This window comes from Notechis scutatus, chromosome 4 (genome assembly GCF_049901735.1).
Source record: "Notechis scutatus isolate UNSWTSFEM ecotype Mainland chromosome 4, rNotScu1.2, whole genome shotgun sequence".
NCBI lineage: Eukaryota > Metazoa > Chordata > Lepidosauria > Squamata > Elapidae > Notechis > Notechis scutatus.
In genome coordinates this window covers 73,773,908-73,789,852 of record NC_142012.1, presented here as the reverse complement: position 1 = coordinate 73,789,852, position 15,945 = coordinate 73,773,908, and the positions used below count along the sequence as shown (strand labels likewise).

Here is a 15,945-nt window from a genome sequence, read left to right as displayed (position 1 = left end):
TACATAATCATCTACAATGATCAAGGCGTGGTATGAGACTGACTGCAGGCTGGAGCTGAATCACCCTGGAATAGCTTGCAGGATGATTAGAGGGGTGTGTGCACTTTTATGGGAGTTTATGGGGCAGAATGACTAAACTTAAAAAGATGGCAAACTGTTTAAAACCCTTTTCTCCCTTCGCTCATCATGGATTTTGCTTCCTGGGAGCAGCTAGTGGATTGGGAGACGATTGCCTTTGTGGAAGAAGGAGTGTTCATCAAACTTGCCAAGTCTGCTGAGATCGTATTTACTTAATGTAAATGTAATATCTCATGTTTTGCATTGTTAGAGTGAAAAGTGCTGCATGTTTCATGCAACATCTTCTGCTTCTTCAACCATAACAAGCAGATTTCTGCATTCCCTTGACCTGCGAGCATCTTGAGCTCAAGAAACAAGAATAGGAAAAGTATGTTTTTCTGTTCCCGCTCACAGCTTCCCATCTTTGGCCAAGTGTGAAACCCAAACAATTTTCAACATATGTGGATACAAGTCATTTGCACTTAATGCAGGTGGGAAAGTTCTGCTGGTGCGTCTCTGCTCTTCCCCTTAATTAGAAGTGTGATACGGAAAATATTGTGCTTCCAGCTGGCCCTTCATTACCACAAAACGTTCAGGATTTCTGAACAGAGTTAAATGGAGGGATTTTAATCCGGTATCGGTAAGTTATGCTTCAATTCCAGGCTTTTTGTGTCTGCTTGGAAGAAAGGTCTATATCTTTGGTTTTATTTGTCATCCACATCTTAACGTGTGGCAATAACAAACTGGTGGCCTCTGGCTGTGATGATTGAAACTTGTCCAAAAGGCAAGACTCTCCTCTAAATCTTTTACTTGCCACTTGATCCGCCTAGAGTTGGGGTGGATTGTCAGAACTTCCTTCTCTCAAATCATCCTAAACATGTAGGGTCTCTCCTATAGAATAACATAGAATTCTTTATTGGCCAAGTGTGACTGGACACACAAGGAATTTGTCTTTGGCGCAAATGACCATCTTGTGACCTATGGAGAAATACCACACACATGAACGTATAGAAGCAAACACTTCCTTGGGTTAGTCAATTAGAAAAGACGTGCACACGGCCACTTCAAACTCTAGCAAAAGGTAGGGGAAAGAAACAGCAGTGAAACCTTTTAAACACCTCTCAATTCAAATTACATCTTCAAAGTTGATCTGTTCTTAGGGAGGGCTTAAACTAAAGGAGGCATTCCCCCATCGAAGCAGGACTGTAGCCACCAACGTTGTGTTTTTAGATATTTTACACGGGGCCCAAATCCTCAACCCCTTAATAGGCATTGCTGCCTTTTAGGACGCCTTTTCCATGAACAGATTTAGGGAGACAGGGTGCAAGTGAAGTCACGGCCAGAGGGGGGAAATGAAGGTGGATTCGGAGGGCTTTCCTTGTGGCTCACGCTGTGCTCCTAGTTGCAAAGGGAACCTGCAGTTAGGGGAGGGGAAAGGAGGGGCTCTGAGCTGACCAAAAGGGCACCAGGACCTCCCACACCTGAGATCGGTGCTCTGTATGGCTTAGGACGGGTGCTTGTGCAACAAAGACAAGGCAGCAAATGTGAGCTTTCAGGTGTGCCTTACGTCCCTGGGATGAAAACTGTATACTCTGGTTCCATGTCTTCATTAGCCTTGCAATCATACATGGCCATTTGACCCCGTTGGGTCCTGGGACAAGAGTTCTAGAAAAAGCATGAATTGCTTTTAGCACATTCTTTAAAATGAGGAGACGCAATGATGAGGAAAGATGGTATAGCTAAACCATTTTATTGAGATGCTTTTCCCAAAATAGAAACCAAAATAAGTCTCCCACCAAGCTTAAAGGCCACAGGCAGAATTACACCAAATGAACCAGCCATTTGGTTCCAGAAGCTCTTAAGTAGCCCAACCATTGGTTATTGAGAATAGCCCTGGTCCATTGACTCCTCCCCCTGTGTCAAGAGTACCCTTGATCTTGCCAGGCACAGTGATGTTTATACAACACACCGGGTGCCAACATTTTACAATCGGCTGCCTCGATTCAGCGGCCAGGTAAAGAGCCGAGCCCAGAGTTCCCCCGTTCAGAGGTGGTTATTAAACTGGACTCCAGAAGGAGGCCATCTAAGCAGCCTCCATGTGAACAAATCTCCCTTTGCGTCCATCCCTGTTGCTCTCGGGAGCCAAAGGGATGAAATCTTACTCACAGATTTGTTTCTTCGGCTTCCTCTGCAAGGATCTTACCAAACATGATAGGTATATGGAAATACCCTTTGCCTTCCCAACCCTTTGTAACAAACAGTACATGGAGTTTTTGAAAATAAGGGTTATTTAATGTACGCAGAGATATTTCTGGGTCTCTCCTGCTGCCTGGAGCAGAGTTGGTGGTCCTGGGGAGGTGGAGGTGGTTTCCTGATTCAGCAGCAGCTGAGAAAGAGATTCCTTGCCTCTGCCCAAGTTGGCTCAAAAGTTGAGAAATCTGCCTCCCTAATGAGCAATTTATACATTCACCTGCTTTACCTGTAAATACTATGGAGGTGAATGGAGCAGGCTTTGAAAAAACCTGCTTATTTATATCCCTTTACTTATTTACGTCCCTCTAAGGAACTGAGAGGATATAGATGGGAATGTCACCCTGAATGACTCCCCACAATCTCCTTGTCTGGCAGGGGGTGAGCAGCCCAGGTTCACCTCTGCCTGAAGGGGAGACAGGTAGCCCTCGGTTTTTGACCGTAACTGAGGCTGATAATTACAGTCGTAAGTCGTGACAGTCATAAAGCAGATGGCCACGTGGCTGGGCCAGCTTTTATTTCCTTTTTTGCAGTGATTGTTAAGTGAACGCCATGGTTGCAAAGTGAACCTCGCAGTTGCTAAGCAAACGCCGTGGTCATTAAGCAAACTCATGGTTTACTCTGGATGCTTTTTGATGAACGCTGGAAGTAAACACTGGCTTCTGGCAGATATCGTAAATGGTGGCCCTGTAGCAGCAGACCTACAGGCGACTGTTTGCCGAGTGTCCCAAAAGTCACCTGACTGCAGGGGGGGAGGCGGCCATTGGAACCGGCCCTAAGTGTCCATCATAACTTTGAATGGTCACTAAGCACTGGTTGTAAATCAAGGACTAGCCATCACAACTTCAGGTCTTCCAATGTAGCCTCCACTGTTCTGACCCAGGAGGTAGCACATTTATTCCTAAAGTATTTTTAAAAACACTGCTAATATAAATAGCCTCAAAATGCTGGAAATCTGATGTCTACCTATATGTCTTTAGCAAAAGATATTTACCAAAACGTCAGGGGATTAGAGGAAAGATGTCCCAGCATTTTTAAAAGCAACAAGATACTCAGTTAAGATGCTGTCCTTTCAAAAATGGGATTATTTGGGCCAGAGTAACGCTACTGAAATGCAGGTTGTCCTTTTGCAGAATAATAAAAATGGAAGAAGTTGTTTCATTTAAGGAGCCCTTCACATTTGAATATGAATAATGAACCGAAGAATATTATGCAGAAGTTTCTCCAAAGAAAAGCCATAGACAGTTCTGAAGAAACCACCCAAAGAGTATTCCTGCCGTTGGATTTGAAACAGAAAAGGATCTTTTCCTTAATTTCACTCCTGAACTAGATAAAAAGGGGAAAATTGCACGTGGCAGTTGCCTCCTGTCCTAACAACATACATATTTGATCAGCTAGCTGAAAAAAAATTGTGTTCTTTGGCTGATTGACAATTACAATCCTCATGGCTTCTGTTGTTAATGGACCTCATTTTTTCAGATAAACAAAACAAGGATTTAATAGTTACAAATGCAGTCCTTGGGAGAAGGAAAAACCTCATTTCACCTAGCAAAATTGGACCTGTTGCTAGGTTAAGCAATTTCAGGGAGATTTTAAAGCCATTGCTTTGTTTTCAGCACTGTGGTGACCAAAGGTTGGTGGAAAGAAACAGAGATGATTTAAAGGCTTGAGTAATTTTGCAATCTCCGAGAGAGAGAGAGAAAATGTCACAGACATATTATTTAAAGACCTTCCCTTACAGACCCCACACAGAAACGCTCATTCACGAGTATAAAAACAGGCTCACTTCAGAGATCAAAACACTGGTGCTGAATTTCTTGTTATTGAGTATAAAACGGTGTGTGTGCCAGTTTTAGCTTATTAAAATGGCAGAGTGAGGGTCTAAGAAAGAAATTCACGCTCCTGAGGTGAACTTGTGCTTCCTAACCTTTGGTGATCCCTGAATTCAGATGGAATACAAGTGGTACCTTCGGGTCTCTTTCGGCCCAGTCTGCTAAGCCCTTGGTCTGGGGAGAGACCCGTTGAAATGGAGTGGAGAAAAGTCTTTGATGGTTCCACCGAGTCCCAGCTGTGCCCAGGAACAACACTAGAAACTAACTTTTTCCCAGCTGAGCCGAGATCGGTTGGCCTTCTCTCGACTCAGGCAACCACCGCTGAGGAACTCCAGAAGCACCACTTCCTTTTTGAATGATGTTTATTGAGGGCCAGCTCTTCCTTCTCTCGCTCCTTCTTAACCCGCTGGAAATGGTCTTCCTCCTTCAGGTACCAAATGGGAGGCCAACGGTGCTTTTCAAAATATTCCTGATTATCTGGTGAACAAACGATACCCAGTAAGTTTAACAATAAATTGAACCAACCAAGTCGTAGAAACTTGCCTGTTTTCTTGAAGGACAAAACCTAGGGAACATGTTATCTACCGTGCAAAAGTCATGGAATGCAGAACCTGAAATCTTGTGCTGATTTCTGGGGGGTTGTGGGAGGGGGGGAGTCTCTTTTCAAAAACTCCACCAAGTTTCAAGTTGTTATAGGATGGGGATGAGAACATCTGGGATTTCCTATTCGTGGTGGAGGATGTAGCTCTTTGTGTCTGCTTTCGGATCGCCTCAAATAGAAAACTCAGAAAGAGACAGTTCATTTGTGAAAGACACAAAATGCTAGACTGCCATAACTCAAAATGGACCTTCCTAGTCTACAGAAAAGATCATCCAAGTGTTTGAAACTGAAGTGTCCCAAGGGCAGAATAGGAAGTTTCAGGGAGGATCATTTCTGCAGCTCCATGTCATGCATTTTTACATTTCAGTGATTCTGCAGCTCTAAAAAAGGTCTTATAAGTTATGTTACAATAAGCAGTAAACCATATAAATATCTACAGGTGGACTTGCAGACATAAATATTGTGAAAAGGTGATGAAGAAAGCTTGCCAGAATCTCTTACCAGGAGATTTCATTTTAATTTCCTTTCGGAACTTCGAACAAACACCGTTATAGTTGGTGCAGATGTAATGCAAGCACCAAGCTGCCAGCTGCTTAGCATTGTGGAACTGGAAAAGAAACAGAAGGGAGTCAAGGCAAGAGAACATCCTCTCCATCCCTGGAGCTCTGGGGGACCCCTTGGGAAGCAGGCATGAAGGCTGGACGTTTCACTGGAGCAGGGACTGGTTCTCAAACCATCCTGGTTGATAGCCCAGTGGGTGGCTCGAGGGGGCACTTTCTGAGGGGACAGAGGTTACTCGCACGGGAAACAGGCAGATATTGGCAGTAGAAAACTGAGGGGCCAAAAAGGGAGGGATTTCACCCTGCCAGTCTCTAGGAAAACATCCCCCAGCCACCTCGCTATTTGCCCCTGAAACCTCCACTGCTCACAGTCATCCCAACCAGGATGATCATGAAGGCTGATTCTTGTAGACCAGAGCAGGACTCTCCAACCTTGGCCGCTCTAAGCCTGGTGGAACTTCACCTCTCCAAATATGCTGGCTGGGGAATTCTGGGAGTTGAAGTCCACCAGGCTTAAAGTTGCCACGGTTGGAGAGCCCTGAACCAGAGCACCAGGCTCTCCTCTTTTTTCCCACCTGGAATTTTCTCATTCTGCCTTCTGCCCTCTCCCTCCAAGACACACATCGTGTCATTCAGGGCAGATGGAAACAATGGTTTTTTTTTTTAAGGTGGTGAGAAGTTGCATCCTCAGCTTTCCAAAAGGAACAGCAGGATGAGAAGCACACCCCAAAAGTAATGTCGAAGAGAAAGGAATCTCCTTTTCACCCCTGGGGAAGAGTACCGTAACTCCACCCACAAATTCTTCACCCAAAGGAAGTACAGATGGTCCTTAATTTACCACTCGTAAGCCACTTTTTTGAGTTCTGTTGTAAACCAAGGGTTTTAAGTCGAGGACCACCTGTGCATACGTCTTACAATGTCATAAGCATGTGAGACATTTTCAGTAGAGTGACACCAACCTGGGCTATTTCCAAAACACACAACACTTCTCCATCTATGCATACACCGCTCATGGCTGTTCTGGTGAGTGCCTGCACCGTGTGTTGCTCTGTTGAGGGAAAGAAGCAGACGTGAGCCGCCCTTGTGAGACCACTCCCCTATATTTCATAGGTGGCCCTCCTTCCCCTGTCCTTCCCCACCCGGCCTTTGCCACGTGTCGGCTGCTGCGGCCCCTCTCTCTCATCCAGCCCCTTCTCTTTGAGGCTAGGGGAGCAGCGGAGGGATAACTATTAGGATAGTTAATTCCAAGAACACTAACATCATAATTAACAAGGTCAGGGTGGAGCAATAAATGGATCTTGGGCTCCTTCCTTCTCAAGATTTGCTTAAATTCAAATTGCTTAAGATGTTATTAAGCTCTCAGAGTAGAGAATTTACAATGGAAACTTTAATATTCTCACTCTTTCAATTAAGAATAATCAGGCTGCCTAAAGGGCATTATGAACCGCAGCCTGTTATTTGCTTTCGGTCTCTTTAAGCAGGCACACACTTTTTTGGGGGGGTGCGCTCAATTAATTCAGCACAGAGAGATCGGATGAAAGGAACATGACTTGTTTCCCTCATTGGAAATGTAGATTGCATTTCAGAAAACAAGGCGCCCAAAAGCTGATCCTTCTTCCCGGATGCCTTGGGGGCGGGGGAGGCGAAAGGCTGGAGAGGCTCACCTGCCAATGCAGCCAAGTGGGGCAGGCAGAATCGGTTGGCCAGGGCAATTAATTCAAGGGGGTCCAAATCCTGGCTGCAGGACAGTTGCTTGGTGTACAGGTAATCCAGAACAGCTTGCATGGAAGTCTTAGTGATGTTGGGGAGAACAACCTGAAACGTTGGGGAAGGCATTTTTAAATGTTCAGAGCGAGAAACAATCCAGTCCGGGAGAAAGAGGGTTGGTGCTACTGCTTTCCACCTAGGTTGTAAGGTGTCTAGAAAAAGAGGAGAGGGGAAGGGGTGGCAGAACCTGGAGGGCGGAATTAAAAGAGCCTTGAAACTCTGGGTTGCCACAAGCAGACTTGCTCGACTCAAGGATTTAGATTTCGTTTGTTTGTGGCTACGTAGAAATTCTAGGCTAACCCTTCTTTTAAGGCTGCCCCCAAATTCTGCCACTCCTTCCCCTACTAAAGGAGGGTCCTTATGGCAAGGGAAGGGTCAGCCTACTCCCAAACTAAGAGAAGGGGAGGACAGAGGAGGACAAAACCGGCCTGTCTTCATTCATAGATCGAGGCTTCCCATGAGCTTGGAAATGTACCGTATCCACCTTCAGAGCTAATTAAATCATTATTCTTGGAAAGAATATCCTGTGTACTTTCCCATAGACCTAAATGTGCTTCATCAAGGCAATGCATTAATCAGGATCTCATCTTACAAGAAAAAAATCCAAGATGTTAGCCTACATCTTACGCTCTTTCTGTTCTCTGTGGTGAAATCATTTTCTAGAGACCATGGAAAAATCTAAACTGGACATCCCAGAAGGGGCACCATTTGTAAATGGTAAATTTACAAATGTAAAATTTGTAAAGTTTACTTCGTAAATGACAAAACTGTAAATGGTAAATTTGCAAATGGCAAATGGAAAGCCATTTCCAAAACCGATTGTATATGTACAGGCTAGATGAAAGTTGACTTAATGCCAGTAATTGTGAGAGTGATCTTGGAGTCCTAGTTGACAATCATTTAAATATGAGCCAAAAGTGTGCGGCGGTAGCCAAAAAAGACAGCGCAGTCCTAGGCTTCATTAACAGAAGGATAGAATCAAGATCACGTGAACTTCTAGTACCGCTTTACAAAGCCTTAGTAAGACCACATTTGGAATACTGCATCCAGTTCTGGTCACCACAATATAAAAAAGATGTTGAGACTCTGGAAAGAGTGGAGAGAAGAGCAACAAAGATAACTGGGGTTGGAGGCTAAAACATATGAAAAACAGTTGCAGGAATTGGGTATGTCTAGTCTAATGAAAAGTAGGACTAGGGGTGACATGATAGTAGTGTTGCAATATCTGATGGGCTCCTACAAAGATGAGGGGGGTCAAACTATTTTCCCAAACACCAAAATGCAAGACAGGCAACAATGGATGGACCAAGGAGAGAAGCAACCTAGAACTAAGCAAAAATTTCCTAATGATGAGGCTTTCAACCAGTGGAAAAGCTTGCCTTCAGATGTTTTGGAGGCATCACTGGAGGCTTTCAAAAAGAGACTAGACAATCATTTCTCTGAAACGGTATAGGGTCTTCTACTCGAGCAAGCAGGGGGTTAAGGCTAGAAGACCTCTGTGGTCCCTTCTAACTGTGTTATTCTTTGTTCTGTATCAGGGCTGTCAAGCTCGTGAACCGCAGGCTGGATGCATCACGCGCTGGCCATGGCCACACCCAGTTTAGCAAAGGGGGAAAAAGTACCGATACATTATGTGACAATGCCGTAGCGATGCACTTTTGACACCCCTGTTCTACATGATTGCTAAGAAGATGACAAAGTTTTGTCCATTCATAGTTGACCTGAACTTCAAGGAGGCTGAATTTCTATAGACAGAAAAGATGAAGGTTTATGAAAAGCTTTACACTAAAGCAGAGGTCCCCAAACTTGGCATCTTTAAGACTTGTGGACTTCAACTCCCAGCAATTCTGGGAGTTGGAGTCCACAAGTCTTAAAGTTGCCAAGTTTGGGGACCCCTGCAGTAAAGCATCCAGTCTGGGGGTGGGGGAGCTGATAGATACATTTGAAAATCTGAGGAACTATCATGATGCCAAAACAAAATGGCTGTGCTAGAGGCAAACCTTGGATGAAGCACATAATGAAACAATTATCAGAGGAAGAGAGAAGGAACTCTGGACATCTGCCTCACATACTTGGTCATTCTATGCCAGATGCTCCCAGCTTTGCCTAAAGCACGGATAAGTCATCTCCTTCAAAACGCACCAGCTGAGCAACCTGAAGGCAACCTCTAACTCCTTTTTGGAAAGAACTGGCCCTCCTGAAAACTCTTCAACAGCAAAGGAAGCAATGCTTGAAAGCAAATGACGGAGCTTGAAGTTTCATGGAAGAAGAAAATCCACCACAGGAGGCAGCTAGGCAACAAAATTCTCTTGATAATTCAGTTTTGCTAAACCCTAAACTGCTATCCTTGATGGTTTGCATTCCTATGCCTTCTTCTCATTTTTGTGAGATTTGGCTGACTCAGAGCCCAATTTATGATTCCGTTCTAATTTATCTTCCTAATTCCCCCAACATAATGGCTAAACTATGGGCAGCAAAGCTCTGACCTCCATCACTCACAAATACATTTTATTAGAAAGCTGCAGCTTCAGGCAGGACAACAAAATCATTGTCAAGATGGGCAAAGTCACCCACAAGTTCCCTTCAGCATGGAAGCCCCCTGCCAAGATGTCACTTGTGCCTTGGAAAAGTGGGGCCCTGGACCCTCAGCTCCCTGAGTTCTCATCCACCGACCCAACAGCAATTTAAATAAAACACTGCGCCCATAGAGGCATCCAAGGGGCACAACTGGGCCACCCCATTGCTGATTTCTGCAAACAGAAGCACAAGCTGATTGTGGATCAGAAGCATAATAATGGCGGATTGTGGAAAAACAGAGCAAGGCCAGATCTTGGATGAGAGGCAACCACAAAGTCCCCAAAATGAACTATGAAAAGAGCCTTCCTTTTTTTGTCAGGTGTGCAGAGGCACACATACTATATGTCTACCCATTAGGGATCTGTGCCAAATGCCCCTCCAAGAAAGGGAACTAAGCAGGATAATGATGAAGAATACATAGGCACAGTGTGAATTCTGCTTCACAATGATAGGCAGTGTGCACACAAGGTCAAGGACTCTTCATTTTGGGGCTCTGCGTTAGCAATTTTCTGCCCTTAATATAAACACCATGGAGCTAAAAATAGTTCAGAGATGCTTTCTTGGGATGCTGATTATTTTTCAGCCCTTCCTGGTATTACCTTTCCTAGGACAACTGCTTTCGATAATTCTGCAATGTTCTTTTCACTTTCAAAATCATGTTCTGCAAAGAATCAGTGCTTATACTGGGGAATAGAGGAGAACAGAGTGGAGCGAGAGCAGAAGCTCCCTCAAAACACATCAATGCCCCAGGTTTTCAAGATTTCCCGTGCTTACTGCTCATCTTCCCTCCTAAATTAAACCCAGAGAGACAGGTTAAAGTCCAACGAGGAGAAAGGATTGACACAGGTCAATCCAGATCATCAAGACTGGACTTGTTCTTCAATGTCCCGCAGCTCATTGCTTCTGTTCTGTTGAGACCAATAAATCTTCTCCTACAGAAGAATCCTATGTCCTCATCCCAACAAAGGGCCCATGGCTGGTTGTGGGAAAACAGAACAGGCTCAGATCTTGGATGAGACAAAGTCCCTGAGTTACATGTGCTTTGAGCCCAAACTCTTCTTCTCCAGGGTTTCTCCTCTGTTGGAGATGATCTCCGCACAAAGTTCTTGCATTATTCATGCAACTTCTCAAAGAACCTTTACTAGACACAAGTATCCATGACAACCACTTTATAAAACACACAAAGCCAGGGGGAACATGTAAAGTTGCCACTAGAGGAGGGTAAAGACCCACCATCTCAGCAATAATTCAGGAGAGATTCTCCCCCACCCCACCCTCTCTCTCTCTCTCTCCCTCCCTCTCTCTCTCTCTGTTGCTGGCTGTTTCAGAGACTGAGCACAAATGCCTGACTTATTGCTGCAAATAACCTGTTCTTCCTGCAGAATTTCAGAACAATAAATAAATTAGAAGGGGCTCATTATATTTAGGTGGAACTGCCTCAGTCTTTACATGCTACCCACATCTTGAACCAGACTCTGCTCTTTTCCATTCCCATCATTCTCCCCGAACAAGGCAGTGAAAGACGAGGGACACAGAGAGCTTCATGTGCTATGAAAAAATAGGGTTTTGCAATTAATATTTAAGATTACCAAGAAGAATGCACGTTATTAGTGATTATAATTAGGAACCAGATTGTATGTGTGTATATATAAATATATCTATATGTAATTTCTTGTTGTAGAGTACAGCTTACTGAATCAAGGTATGTATTTTTAATGAACCACCTGCTGGGGGTGCCTCCAGGGAGGGAATTATGCTTACTGCTGTTTCAAAAGTAATGAGAATTTTTTTTAGTAGAACATAGCTTCCAGAATATTAAGTGTATAATGTGGGTCTCTCCCTCCCTCCCTGTGTGTGTGTGTGTGTGTGTGTGTGTGTGTGTTTGAGAGCTAGCATTGCTGATCCACATTATTTTCTCTTGATGGGCAGGAGAGCCCCCTTGACAATCAAGTGAAAAGCAAAGTTTCAGCAGTTAAAGTATGAGGAATAATGAGAAGATCATTTCAGGCAGTGCTAAAAAATCATCAAAGCTGCTATCACTGTTCTTTGAGGTCATCCATACTGTATTGCCAGAAATGAGCATGTGGCTCCTCATCTTTCAGTGCTCCACCCCAATATTTCATGTCAAGGTAGGAATTGAAAATTGTTCTCTTGGATAGCCTGGCGACCCACTGATTTTTCTAACATTTCACATTTAAGGTGGTGCCAATTTTACACGGCGTTTTGAAGCCCTGCAAATTAAGCAGAGTGGAATGAAGACGAGGTTCACTTGGTTCTCCACGGGGTTTGGCGTTCTCGCTCCTGGGACTGAGATCTGATAGGGGATGGAGACCAGCTTTTCCACCTCCCGCCTCCCCATCCCACCAACTCCCGACAGTCAAGAGCCAGGCATCTTCTAAGAACTAGTGAAGACAGATGGGAGGAGTCCCCAAAGAGACATCGCCAAGGGATTCCCACACCCTTCGAGTCCTTGCAATTTCCGTCTCCAGAGCAAAGCTTTGAGGGTAACAGGCCAAAGAGGACAAATACCTCGCTGTTTGAGCTTTCCACAAAGGATCCTCCAAACATTGCAGACATCCATTCACAGCTACAGATTAGAAGTGGTTTATGAGCATTTATCTTTCCATCTTCCAACATAAATGTCACATCTGTTAAGGGATCAAAGAAACACAATAACAATCGCTGGTGCTTGCAAAAATGGGTCAAATGTATCAGTGTCATACAACATGTAAATGCCACAGCACATTAGTAGCAGTATTGCTAATAATAATATTTATATTCTGTCTTGGGGTGGCTTAGATGGGGATCACTCTTTGTTCCTGTCTGCAACCACAACCCTATGAAGTAGGCTGAGTGGAGGGTGGCCTGCCCAAAATCACCCCGGGGACCTTCATGGACTTGATCCTGGTCTCCCCAGTCTCAGTCAAGTCCCCCAACTGTGGGTTCTAACAGAGCTTCTTAACCTTAGTTGCAAAACTCCATATGGCCACTAGATGGAACACATACCTTATACTTTCCATATTCTATGGCTGCCACCTAGTGGAACTTGAAGAACCCAGCTTCTGTAGCCCAAAATACCTGTCTTTTCATTATCTTCCAATTTACATTCATATACCGCACTCCACTCAAACAGCTCCAAGTCACAGAAATAGGTGAAGAGAAAGGCAGCTCATCAGTCGAGCAGCTGTGTCGCAGCAGAGAGACTCAAATCTAGTCCAGAAGGCCTGGGAAAATCTCCTGTCTGAAGAACTAATGCCAGAGACCCTCTTGGGTCAGATGGACCATAACTGTACTTGACAAAACGTCATTTCCCATTTAAGGACTAGAGAGTTACGCTGGTGTCCTTGCAAGCAAAGCAGCCCATGTAAATGGTTGGAGGGGGAGGCTTGCATCCCTCCCACCCCCCAAAAAGCTAGAATTGTAATTTTGGTGGTGGAAGAATAAAAGAGAAAGGGGAAGCAAAACTGGATGAAGATGAAGCAAGAGAAGAAGGAACTGGACAGGAAAGAAAGGAAAGGAAAAGGAAAAGGGAAAGGAAAAGAAAGATAAAGGAAAAGGAAAGAAAAGGAAAAGGAAAGGGAAAAAGGGAAAGGAAAAGGGAAAAGGAAAAGGAAAGGGAAAGGGAAAAGGAAAAGGAAAGGGAAAAGGAAAAGGAAAGGAAAAAGGAAAGGAAAGGAAAGGGAAGGAAAAGGAAAAGGAAAGGAAAGGAAAGGAAAGGAAAGGAAAGGAAAGGAAAAGGAAAGGAAAAGGAAAGGAAAAGGAAAGGGAAGGGAAAAGGAAAGGAAAGGGAAAAGGAAAGGAAAGGAAGGAAGGAAGGAAAGGAAAGGAAAGGAAAGGAAAGGAAAGGAAAGGAAAGGAAAGGAAAGGAAAGGAAAGGAAAAAGAAAAGAAACCCCATCCAGTTATCACCAAAGGAGTTAACATTCACCAGGACCCTGAGCAAAGTCCCCCCAAGATGCCTTGGGGAGCTGATTGTCAAAGGCGCCCACACCTCCTGGGCCAACAGGGCCAGCAAGGAAGGAAAGCAGGAAGAGGCCTCCTATTTCTGCCCATCTCCCTAGGAATTCTGACTTTTTCCCGATGCTCGAACTGGGTCAGGTTGTCTTCTGAGCAGAAGAGGAGACCCCACCCTTGGATCTCTCTTTCAAAAGCACCTGCATCTTCCCCCCATTCTACAACTGGAGGACAACCCCCTCCAGGTTTCAAAAATGATTGGGCAGAGGGGCAGATTTGCCTTTTTGTGTAAAGATGTATTATGTTAGCATCAAGGAATACAGAATTACCTGTCGTAGGGCACAATTTTTGGCTGTGGGCACAAAGCTTCCCTTCCTGGACCCTTCAGAATGTCCCAATTGGATCTTGGTTTGCAACACAACCATCCCAGGTGTCCTTATTAGCATTGGAACAAATGCAAGGTAGAGGGATATTTCCATGTAGACTCACCAGAAAATGTCTCCTTACAGAGGCATTCTTTTATTCTGTTAGCCTTCCGGACATGGAAAGCCTTTGTAATTTCCTGGTTCATGAAGGCTTCCTTGTTGGTAATGTTTTCTACCATCATTCGCAAGTCAAACACTTCCAGGATCTCAGCAATCTGAGCTACCCGGGTGAGGTCCCTTTCATTTTCCTCCAGCTGCCCGGTGTATAAAAACTGCAGGACGGTTTTAAAAGGTCCCGGTTGGATGGAGGCCTCCATCTTGACCACCGTCACTGCACAGACCCTCTTTGAAACAGGATTAACCTGCATCTCTTGATGTAGGCTAATGAAACCTTTGCCCCAGAGCGTTGAGCCCTGTTTTGGGCAGGTGACTTCTCCTGCTTCAGACTCTACCTGGAGGCCCTCAGTCGAAGCAGAAGACGGTGCAGCTGCTCCTTCCGCTCCCTGGTCAACCGCTTCAAGGCTACAGGTTCCGGTCGGGAGATGACTACCTTCACTACAAAAGCTTTCAGTCAAGTCTGGTGTTTCTTCACATTCCATTGAGAAAAGGTCGTAAAACTTGGATGAAGAGGTAGCTAAGTAGATCTTGTGAGCAAAAATCGGAGTCTGTCCCTGAAGAATAAAGAGCACGTCTGCACACAAGGGATTGTCCAGTAAGTATCCCACGTCATTAATCTTGAGGATGGGGCACTCTGGGATCTTTATGACAGGGGGAGGAGCCTTTGGAGGTAGAAATGGAGCTTGGAGCAAAGGCTTCTGGACTTTCTTCAAATGGGATTTCCAGAACTGCAAATGTCTCCTGGAAATCAGGGCTGCTCGGATTGCATTATCAAAAACATCCTTGATGCCAAACTGATCAAAGACACTGGTTTCGTAATAGGGTATTCCAAGCTCTTTAGCAACTTCCCTGCCTCTTTCTGGCGGCAGGATGTCTCCCCTCTTGATAGGCCTGCAAACAAAATTTAAAAAGAAAGAGGTCAGACTCTGGTCAGACTCACTGAACGGCACCAGTGGACCCCACCTATCAAGGGATGCTTCTTGTGATCCTTTGGCCTTCGTGCTTTCCCTCTCTGGATGCACCATGAAGACCACACGTGTGGATGCCCAAAAGCCCTCAACATCTGAGAAGACTTCCTGCTTACCTGAGAGACCCCTTCTCCAGGTATGGAATTGTTAATTTACTTGGTATTCATTTTGTTTTTATCTTTATGTATTGTATTATAAACTAAAGAAATTGGACACGCAAGGCCATTTCAGATGCTTCCTTAGAAGCCAAGATGTTGCCCTTTCTGCAAAGGTCCAGCATTGCCTTCCCATGGGGGAACAAAGTTTTATCTGCATTCAGCTCTACCTTGCCAACGGCCTCCTGGCTCGATTGACAGCTTCCAGATCAGCATAGCGAAGATCCAGTTGGCAGCCCACCAGAATCACAGGAGTGCGAGGACAAAAGTGCTTGATCTCTTGACACCACATTGTCTTCACATGATTCAGGGAGTTAGGATTAGCAATGGAGAAGCACAACACCACAACGTCGGATCTGCAAAACAAAACAGTATTTGTTTTAAATAAACTTTGCATCTCAATTGCTTTGTTCAAAAATGGGTGGAAGGAGGGAATAATCAAGATTTGGTTCATTTAAAAGTACACCCAGGATCGTGATGCTGAAGCGCATAAACATTGTCACAATTCTATGTTCCTCCACAACAACCAAAGACCCTCTTATCCATCTCCCAAGTGGCATATCGAGGTCAAGCAGGGCAGAATAAGGGCTCAACCCTACAGCAAGCAGGTCAACTCCCCCTTTTCCTGAGGCAGGTCAAGGACTTTTTGCAAGGGGAAGTTGGGCCAACCGGTTAATACCGGC

At 44.7% G+C, this 15,945-nt stretch overlaps 1 protein-coding gene across 2 annotated transcripts in view; it reads right to left on the bottom strand.

Annotated features, from left to right (window-relative positions):
• Nucleotides 1-2,820: 2,820 nt before the first annotated feature.
• RHOBTB1 (Rho related BTB domain containing 1) overlaps nucleotides 2,821-15,945 on the bottom strand; it is a 29,535-nt gene continuing 16,410 nt past the window's right edge. The window contains exons 4-10 of one of the 2 annotated variants that reach the window (XM_026674232.2): nucleotides 15,433-15,618; nucleotides 14,087-15,030; nucleotides 12,174-12,292; nucleotides 6,965-7,115; nucleotides 6,260-6,348; nucleotides 5,242-5,347; nucleotides 2,821-4,616 (exon numbers count right to left, since the gene is read on the bottom strand). In XM_026674232.2, the coding sequence (XP_026530017.1) occupies nucleotides 4,447-4,616; nucleotides 5,242-5,347; nucleotides 6,260-6,348; nucleotides 6,965-7,115; nucleotides 12,174-12,292; nucleotides 14,087-15,030; nucleotides 15,433-15,618 (1,765 nt within the window). In that variant the 3' untranslated portion in view covers nucleotides 2,821-4,446. The remainder of the gene's footprint in view (nucleotides 4,617-5,241; nucleotides 5,348-6,259; nucleotides 6,349-6,964; nucleotides 7,116-12,173; nucleotides 12,293-14,086; nucleotides 15,031-15,432; nucleotides 15,619-15,945) is intronic. The other variant, XM_087963770.1, reaches the window with a different exon arrangement.